A 10,338-nucleotide genomic window follows, 5' to 3' on the forward strand; every position below is an offset into this window, starting at 1 on the left:
TTCATTTTTTTAGTTTTATGTCCCTTATTGCATTCCCATTCCAGAATATTTCCTATTGATTATTCATAACAGATTTTTGTCTCCCATTTCAGTGGACAGGATTTGATCCCAGTTGTTATACATTTCCTTCAGTGCTACCCAACAATGTTTCCATACAAGCAATTCTTAGGAGTTAAAAATATGAGGTTGGCTTCATTGACTTCTTTCCATTAAATTCAGCAGAAGCGTCAACAGAAGGATTCTTCCTGTGATGGGGAAAGCCTCCTCCTGTTGGAAGGAGACCTCAGACTTAATGGAAGGCAGTCACTGGATACACCCCAGAGAATTTTTTTGCTCAGATAACAGGATTGGTTTCAATGGGTATCAACTGGTGCACTATGAACACCAAGCCCACCAGCCAATGTAAAATATTTATTCATAATACTGGTTGTAAATAAATTAACCACACCACCAATGTTTTAAAGAGTGAAACATTTTGTTTTATTTAATATGCAGATGTGTCTCCGTTGCATTCAGTTGCTTGGATTAAAAAATACAATTTAATTTTAAGAATATCGTTTGGGAGAAAGTTCAGTTTTTCCGTTTCTTCCTAATCTGTCTCTACAGGCCTAATTTTCATTCTAGCAACTTTGAGAGAGTAATCTGAGGGTCTGAAGGGGACCCACACCACACCATTTTCAATCTCATAAGGAATGTTGTTCCTTGGGTCATATTGACCTCCTGAGTAGTAAATTCCATTGAGGTTAGCAGCCTGGCAATTGTTGTACCACCACCCACCTCCATAGACTTCAGCACAGTTTTCCTCCCACTGATCACTGTCTCTGTCAAAGGTACTGAACTTCATGTTGGTGTGAGTGGTGTATTCACTGCCTTCTTCCTCTGAGCCTATGATCAGAGCATCTCCAGCTGTGCCCTCATAATCGGAGACACTGAGGCTATAGCCTTCCAGTTCAGAACCTATATGCATATAATACTCTGCATAAGCTTCATTGCCCTCCCAGTCCTCTACTTCCACTCGAAGGACAGTGTCCTTCTGGGTCAGTATATGGAGATTTTCATTGCCCAACCAGAGCTCTCCATTCCCTTTGCCATCCACGCTGCCGAAACCTTTCTTGTAGTCTTCCCAGGTCCGGTTAAAATTCAATGACCCATCAAATCTCTGTTGGATCAGAAGCCATCCTCCCAAACTGGTCTCTTGGTCGCAATAAACTGAAATAACCTTAGTGGATCCTGCTGGCTTGATTCTGAAAATGCCACTTTGGGCACCAGAAGTGTGTTTTTGATGGATATCCTCACAGTCTAAAAAAAAAAGTTGATCTGGTTGACAGAAGTTTTCAGTTACACTTTATAAAAGGCTCACAGGAATCCAAACAGTAATAATGCTGAAGGTAACCAGCTACATTTAATTTTCTGCTACACTAAAAAGAAACTTTGGAACTTGTTTTTGTTTCCCCTGAAATTATTTCTTACATGCACATTTTAATTGCAGATGACACTCTCTATGCAACTGTCTTGCTATCCAATCACTAACAATAAGAAGTAATTTCCCCGCCTTTCCTAAATGGCAACAAACAGACACATTATTTGTAATTTTTAAACTATGAAATGTAGTGAGGTAATGGTATAACTAGTGTGTCTGTTTGGTTGCAAACGGAACTCACTCCTGCTCCCTCAATAGTTATTTTCTGTGATGGATACCTGTCCCGATGTAGCTTTCCCCCAGCTTCTCTCCGCCTGTGCTCAAGCTGCGTGCCCGAAAATCAGGAGCATCCTCTCCACTTTCATCATGTTGCAAACTATGTGTCTCCTCAAATGGTGAAGAAATTTTTAGTGATTTGGTTTCAAAAGTGGAGCCCCCTTTGCTGACGCTACTAGTTCTACTGCTGCTGGTTATGACAGTTCTGGAATGTGATGAGGTGCCACTTGTTTTAGAATGGGATTCAGGTAAGAGGTGAATCATTCTGAAATCATCATCTTCTCCCTCCTGTAGGTCAGAGATAATGTCAGGTCCTTCAAAATGCTCAACATGGGTCCTGGTGCTTGTTCCGTGGAGTTTGCTAGTGGCATCTGGGGTGAAAAACTCTTTTACATCTGACAAACGGAGATCAGAGAAGCCACTTCCACCACCAGTAGAGGTCACTTTGATGTTGATGGAGCCTCCTGTTTCTTCTGGTAGTCCATCCAGAAAACCAGGAGTGACTACCTTGGTGGTATGTGGTTGTCGATCTGAACCTGCTTCTGAGACAACATGCTTGGTGACTACAGCTGAACCTCCAGATGCTGATCCTGGACCTTCTAATACTGCTTCATACAGACTTAATTTATTAAGTGTTTTTGTGTCTTCTTCAGACAAGAGAAGACTTTTGTAATGTTCAGGAACAGTAGAGTCTTTCAGCGGTCGTATTTTCAGGACCCTCAAGGGATTACTTTGAAATTCTGGTTGCAAGTTGATGCCACTAACTTGAACAAGTTGCTTCCTTATGGTGTCATAGCTCTCTGGGTTCACATTGAAGGCAACACCTCGAGCGCAAGATCCATGGCAGGCACGTACTTTAATATCAATATCCACCTGTATAGAAATGGATAGGGGAAAAATTAGGTGACTGCAATTTGATTTCCAAATGTCCTAAAGCAGTTTTCTTCTTAACCACTCTTTATTTTGCAATAATCAGACTCTTTATGATGGATTCATTCCACTGACTTCATTGAGGCTACTGAAATAGCTGTAAGAGAGCTGAGGCCACTGTATTCATTGGAAGGGCATCATGTCCTTTGGGAGCGAGGCAGGATATACATTGCTTTATTTAAAGATATGTGTGCTCTTCAAATAGAAACTAGTTCCACACTGGTTTAACTGCTCCAGTCGTGGAAATCCTGGATTGCTTCTAAACATGTAGTTTAGCCTGGAATTGTCATGATTCATTTATACTCCATTTTAAAGGAGAATTCAGACAATGATGTTGGCAACCTATCACTGACATTCATGAATCAATTGTTTGTTGCTAGTTTCTGTTTGGGAAAATTCATACTGTTTTCTACTTTGCAGACAAAGCTACTTATCTTTTTAAAGTTATGCATGCTCATAATAATACAATTACAAATTTATAATAAAAATAAAGTGAAAGTGAGCAAAGGCTTTGCATTCAAAGTGAAAAGCAGTACAGTACTAAATTTCTGTCCTGAACCCTGTACAAGAACAACTTATTAACAATTGATATCTGAATGTTTGGGCCAGCTGAAAAGAAAATAGAAAGAAATTAATTAGGCTGTAAAACAAGGAATAAGGGGGAAACAAAAAGGAGTAGTGGAACCTGTGTTGAATAGGATTTACTTCTAAGTCAACATATTGTAGGAACTTTCACACAGGTCACACAGTGTTATATTTTCATAGGGAAATACAGCTCTATTAAGTGCTATGTCCGTTTCAGTTCTGTTTCCAGTGGCTTTCAACAGCACAAAACAACATAAAGTGGGGCAGAACTGTAGTTCTAAATGTGTGTGGGGTTTTTTTTTACAAATAATTCTCAGCATCCTGATTAGAGTTATAATTTTCACTAAATGAAACCATGACAGGAAAATGGGTGCTTAACTAGTATAAACTGGTAAATATAATAATGTTGTAAGCTGTATGATTCTGGAAATATCCCAACAGGGCAAAGAACTCTTAACTTGTGCTTCATGTCTTCTCGACAGAGTAGCTCATCAACTAGGATGATAAACAACAGCTCCTTCCTCTGTAAATAAATTTTGAAAGTGATAATAAAAAACTACACAACCTACCTCTAAACGATTTATCTCTGTAACTTGATTTTGGATGCTGTTTTGAAGTGCTCTAATCCTGGTCATTTGGGTGACAACTCTCTGTTTCAGTGTCACGAGTCTCCTCCTCAGATCATCAGATAACTGTCCATAGCTATTGTCTCTATCTAGACCAAAAGAAGGCATTATTGTCACGACGGGTTTTCCCTTCACATAACTCTGGCTTGGGAAAGATTTGGGAGTAGTGTTTGAGGAGTACAGAGTTTGGGATGGGGAGGATGCTTAGTGGTGATGCCATAGAGTCCATCCTCAAAAGCTGCCATTGCCTCTGGGGGACTTGATCTCTGAAATCTGGGGGCCGGTTGTCACTCTGGGAGACCTTCAGGCCCCACTCTGACGTTAGTAAGCCTCATTGTTTAAAGGTGTAACGACCTCAAACCACTAAGTCAGTGTTCGAACATATAAAGGCTCACTGAAACTTTTGTTGAACCTTTTCATTTTTTACTGCAGACAGAGGGAATTTAGTAAACAAATCTCAGTGATAGGCATTGCATTAGATGCACCCAAAGATACACATCCATGTAAGCACAAAGGATTCCCTGTCTTATTTTCTTCCAGTCCACAAATCCTTCTGCTGCTTCAAAAACCACCCTTTCATATTGTAGCCTTATGGTGTTTATTTTAGACTCCCTTCCTTCCTTCCTTCCTTCCTTCCTTCCTTCCTTCCTTCCTTCCTTCTGCATTCAAGTTATGTTGCTTCTGGATGGGGGTGCAAAATAAGTGCCCCCAACATGGTGGCAGCAGCAAATAGCATGATAAAAAGCAGGAACAGCGTCCACAAGCCCCACTCCCATGCTGCTTGTTCTGCTGCTGTCCCCCTCACCCTGCTCCTCATTGTCACTCCTGTGCATTGTGCAAGCCCCCCACCACCACCTCAACCTGCAAATTCCATTACAATGCCCTTTAAATGCCCCCACCTCAGCTGCACTATAGTACAGCAATGTGACTTGGTAAAGAAATGAATTTTTTTTTGGTGTAGTGGTTAAGTGTGCAGACTCTAATCTGGGAGAACCAGGTTTTTATTCCCCACTCCTCCACTTGCACCTGCTGGATGACCTTGGGCAAGCCGTAGTTCTGGCACAGCTGTTCTTGAAAAAGAGCAGTTTCTGTCAGAGCTCTCTCAGCCCCACCTACCTCACAGGGTGTGTGTTGTGGGGAGGGGAAGGGAAGGGAAAGGAAAGGAGTTTGTAAGCCACTGAGACTCCTTTGGGTAGTGAAGGGCAGGGTATAAATCCAATCTCTTCTTCTCTTCTTCTTCTTCTTTTGTATTTTGTTTATATCCTGGGCATCTCCCCAGTGGGGACCCAAAGCAACTTACGTCATTCTCGTCTCCTCCATTTTAACCTCTTAACAATCCTGTTAGGTAACTTAAGCTGAGAGTGGGTAACTGGCCCAAGGTCAACCCCATCCTAAGCCTTTTAAAGGACTGAAAATCTTTGGTCAGCCTGCTCCCACCATAGAAGAGGGTCCAGATTAATGCTCCACTCACAGCCACATCTTCACCTTTACTTGAGAGAAAATGATGAGTTATTCCCTGATGGGGCTCCTTTCTGCAGAGTCTTTCTGCTGTCCCTGCACTGGAAAATCCCCATATCTTTGTTAGCCTTTATTAGATCTTTGTTTGCTCTGAAGAACAGCACAAGGAAGCAGTGATAAGCAATGAAATGTGTTGAGTGTCTTTGAAATTAATTTTCAAGTATAGGAGAAAAAGGCGAACATTGCAGCCTTTAAAAAATTGACATTTTAAAAGGGAAATATTGCAATCGATAATGCAGTCAATATTACCTAAAGAACTGAACAGGTTGAAACACTCTGAATCGAATGTTATTATTAAAGAAAAACCTAATATCCTAGTACATTCAAGATGTATTCTCAAAGTTCATCATTGTGGTCTTTGAGCAATCCCACATGGGAAGTGCCACCACACCTCCAGTGTCCAATCCAATATTCAGGATCCTCCATATAGAATCTACAGGCCAAATGGCATTTCCCAGGTGAAACAGAACAGATAATGACCATCACTTACAGGTAAGCACAACTCCATTTTATTGTTTTCTAACCTCAGTTCATCAAAATTATATAAATATGGCGATCCCTCTCTCTCTCTCTCTCCCTCCCCCCCCTCACACACAAACACATACCCCAAATCATGCCATGGAACAGTTGTGCATGCATGCTTCCCTCATAACACCAGTGAATAGTCTGGCAGGAGAAGGTGGTGCACAACTGCTGACTCCGAGTCTGATGTGTGTGCATCCCTTGCCTGGAAGAACAAGTTGAACTCTCTCTGGACAGAATTAGTGGGTATAAGCAAATTAGGAGTGAACCACAAGACTCTCATCTCCCTTCAAAATCTACGTGTGGATTATTGTTCCCTCAGTCACGGATGGCTGCCTGTCCTTGATTTGTACTCCCTTCACAAGAAACATGTTAAATCTCCCCTCTTTTTGGACTCAGTGTGTTGGCCAGCACTGAAGAACAGGGCATCACTTATCAGTCTCTAGTTATATGGAACATGATTGTTCACTGAATTGTTTACATATGGGGAAGGACTATTGGGGCACTGGAGGAAAGAGGTTTCTTTGTACTGCTGTACAATAATCTGGGACAGGATTGATTAGGAATAAGAGATGAGGTCTCCCGTAGACAAAGCATTGCACACATTTTCTTTGGTCCTGCTCTGAAATCATATTGAAGAATCATTTAAGGTGAGTTGATCTCAAAGGACAAAGCAAACGACTCTTTTTGATTGCTGACTGTTAAGCAATCGGGTCAACACAATTATGGGGATGATACTTACCATACTCATTTACCAGATTTTGGCTCAGAACGTCGATGGTGTCCTGCTTTACGATAACAGCTTTCTTGTAGCTGTTTTGGTTTTCTAAGAGCATTTTCCTAAGTTTTTCTATTCTGCTATCAAAGTCATGATCTGTTTCATCTATTAGCCCTTGCATCCTGCATCCTGAAGGACATTTAGAGCCCTGAAAGAAAGGAAGATTGACGTTTAGATGAAAATTCTGCCAAATCATTTGATCAGCCTTGGGTTTTTTTAATACAGCAAATGAAGATTTGACTCAGTATGTTAAAGGCCACATGCAGCTATGGTTGTTTACAGTTCCAGATTGTTATCCTTAAGTAGTGATAGGAACCTTCAGTGGTTTCCTTGCCAGCTCTGATAGAGCAGCCTTATGTTTCTGTTAACCATTTTCCACTTGATCCCCTCACTGCAGACCCCCTCTCATAGTGCTCCTGGGGTTCCCAAGTCCCCCAGCAGCCAGCATTATGGGGGCATGTGGGGCTACAATAGGATGGAGAGTGAAATAGGCACACTCCGTGGACAGAAACCCCTTTTATGTCTAGAAATTTCCAGTGAATCCAAGTAAATGTATCTGATAACTAACCTATGATTATTGTGTGTGTGCGTGCGCGTGCGTGCATATGCTTTTTCACACCTGAAAGTAGTGTGGCCTAGTTCCATTCATGTCTATTTGGAAGTACATCCTACCGAATGTTAGGACACTTATTTTCATAGAATTGCATAAAAGATTGCAGTCTTAATTGACTGTCAGGACATGTCTATTAACCATAGCTGTACAATTTTCTTTTGGTAAATAGCATCTAAGGTTTTTTCATCCATGGTATTTAGTTTATCTAGAAATTCAAGGGAATTCTTCGTACCATCATTTTTTGTACCATCCATGTGGATAATGGTACATGATAAAAAAAACTTGACTAGTTTGCTTCAGGCCCTGCTGTTTTCCATTAGCTTACCCAGTCATCATCAGCACACAGTGGCCAGTTCTTATCTTGTTTGCAGTCAGACTGAGCTTTATGCTCCACTATTCTTGGACCACGTACTCCTCCTCCATGTTCTTCAAAGGTGCTTTCACCCTCTGCTGCCTGTCATAGAAGGGGGAGTGGGGGAGACAATAAGGTACACTTACTCATCTCATAGTAATAATTCCTTGAGTTAAAAACCAGAAATACATATCAGTGGTAGAACATTTATAGGGCTGGATCCAGACAGCTTTCCCATTGCTGAAAAATGGAGGAGGGGTCCCCTTTGACCACCATAAAGGCTATGATGGATATCATGGGACTTGCAGCATGGAATAAAAGTCTCATGAGATAGGAACTGTATTAAAGAGGATAACTGGGCAAGATTAAGTGAAAAAGCTGTCTGTATCTAACACATACGTAAAATAAAGTCATCAGCTGCACACAAGTACTTCTTACTGTTTGCATTATTTCACCTGAACATTTACATTAAACTCAAATAAATTTGGTACTTGTTCTGTGCTTCAACAATCCTTTCATAAATCTCAAAACTAAACTGAATAGATTATAATACTAAATAATGAAAACATCACCATTTAATTGCCTCTGTTTATGTTTAAATATTGCTAAGGGGTAGGAGGGACATTTTTAAAAGACAGGGCACAAATCCAGGCAATTTTAAGTCAGGATTAACTTCCCAATAAAATTAATGGGATTTAAAGAGCTTTGACTAGCTTGTGCCCATACCGTGATTCTACAAGACTATAGAATCGTATGATGCAATCTGATTTCAGGCTTGGCCCTTAGAATCCATGACAATCTGCAAGGGTAGATATATTTCATGAAAACCCATGAAGTCAAGCAGAAGCCTTTAGTTTCTCTGGTATTTTAGTTAAAGTCCTTAACTTTTCAGCCATATGTTGTGGAAGGTTTTCTTCAGGTTAGTTTTATCACCTCTGTCCTAAGTTATTAAGCATCTTCAGGTTATATACTAACAATAAATGTACTGTTGGTCTACTCCAATAGTTTTCAAATGTTTTTAGGTCAGACATACTTCTAAGCTTATTGTACTTCTGAATTTACTGTATTTTGGGGATCCACTTATAACATAACTTCATGCTACCTTCTATCTTTCAAGCAAATGATGTTTCCTCTGGTTGGATTAAATAAATTCAGAATATGCTATGTATGCAGATTCCATTCAGTTAATTTCTTAGTTTAAAGAAATTAGAGCAACTTGGTCTGAAGGAAATTGGAATTTTTGCTGCACTAAAATCATAAACTGTTTCTGGGGTTTTATTGTTATATTACATTGTAATTCATTCATTTTTCTTACAATATAATTATACACTTCATTAAAAAAAACCTAAACAATAATCTGGCTATTCTGATTTTGCAAAAAAATGTTCATAATTTCATAGAGTTCTCAAAAGACTACTTCTTGATATTGTGTGAAAAATAGAAGGTAATTTGCTCAGAATATAAATATTTTCAATCAATCAATTAATCATAAAGAGATGTTGTTAAAGCATTATGTTGCACCAATCCACATGCAGATAATATTCATCTGGATATACTCATTTGGGTCATCAGTGAACTGCATCTTATGAGGAAGAACAGGAAACACATTTCTCATCATGGGACTCTGTTTAATGTAATCAGTTGTTCCTAGTTAAACTGGGGGCACTGGTCTTTTTGTATATATACAAAAAGAAATAAATAACTATAGCTTTCACATCCTTGATCCAAACATATGAAGGGGAAAAGAACACACCTATTTCATTTTTCTGTTACGTGGTTGCATTAAGGCTGCTTTTAGCACAAATACATTGCCTCTTAAGTTAGTAAGCAGTTGAAGGAACAGAATGACCAAAAAAGGACCAATTGTAATGACCAAAAGACCCCCCCCAAAAAAAAAACAACAACCCCAAACCCACAGGTCAAGCAGATAAATTTAACTCATACCCAAGTGATGCTGAAGCACAGCAGTGCATAGAAGAATCTCATCTGAAACATCTTCAGAAAGTTGTGGATCTCACACAAAGGGATACCTTGACTTAGGTGCTTTGGTTGAATTTAAACCTTTAAAAAAAACAAAAAAACCCCTCTTGATTAATGATTAGTTTCCTTCTGTTTGCAAAGCCAGGGACAACTTAGACTGGACCTAGTATCTATTGCACAAACGTTTGTTTGCTGGAGGTACGTTTGCACAATACCAGCAAAAATGGGGGATGGGGTGGGGGTGGATAAGCATACCTTCTTCCGAGAAAGGAAATTTGTAAAGTTTATTTTCTAGAGTCTTGACATGGAGAGGAAATACTAAATTCTGACAAATGTGATGTAATATGAACAAGATCTGAGTCCAGTAGCAGTTTGAACAAGATTTCCAGGATATAAACTTTCAAGAGTCATAGCTCCCTTTGTCAGATACTCTGACTCTGAAAGCTTCTAACCCAGAAATCTTGTTGGTCTTTAGGGTGCTACAGGACTTGCATCTTGCCCTTCTACTGAAGACCAACATGGCTACCCACCTGAAATTGTCTTCATTGACATAATATATCTTGTACAACACATTGGTGTTTTTTGTATTACAGGAATGATGTGCTTGCCAGTCTGGTATGTCCATTTCTCATGATGCTCTTGTAGTTTTGAATATGGGATATTACTTGGGCATGGACAATAGTGTGGCTACACTCCATATCAGCACTGCTCAGTTTTCCCCATGTGACATTAAAGTAG

The 10,338-nt window shown here is 39.8% G+C and overlaps 1 protein-coding gene across 1 annotated transcript; it reads right to left on the reverse strand.

Annotated features, from left to right (window-relative positions):
• Window positions 1-589: 589 nt before the first annotated feature.
• On the reverse strand, window positions 590-9,615 carry FGA (fibrinogen alpha chain). The gene is made up of 6 exons (XM_015410060.1): window positions 9,565-9,615; window positions 7,594-7,722; window positions 6,620-6,803; window positions 3,781-3,926; window positions 1,699-2,569; window positions 590-1,299 (listed from the first exon to the last, which is right to left on the reverse strand). Exons 1-6 carry the CDS (start codon window positions 9,613-9,615, stop codon window positions 590-592), a joined length of 2,091 nt encoding a protein of 696 aa, XP_015265546.1.
• Window positions 9,616-10,338: the final 723 nt, after the last annotated feature.

This window comes from Gekko japonicus, unplaced genomic scaffold (assembly GCF_001447785.1).
Source record: "Gekko japonicus isolate JY-2015 unplaced genomic scaffold, Gekko_japonicus_V1.1 scaffold326, whole genome shotgun sequence".
Taxonomy (NCBI): Eukaryota; Metazoa; Chordata; class Lepidosauria; order Squamata; family Gekkonidae; genus Gekko; species Gekko japonicus.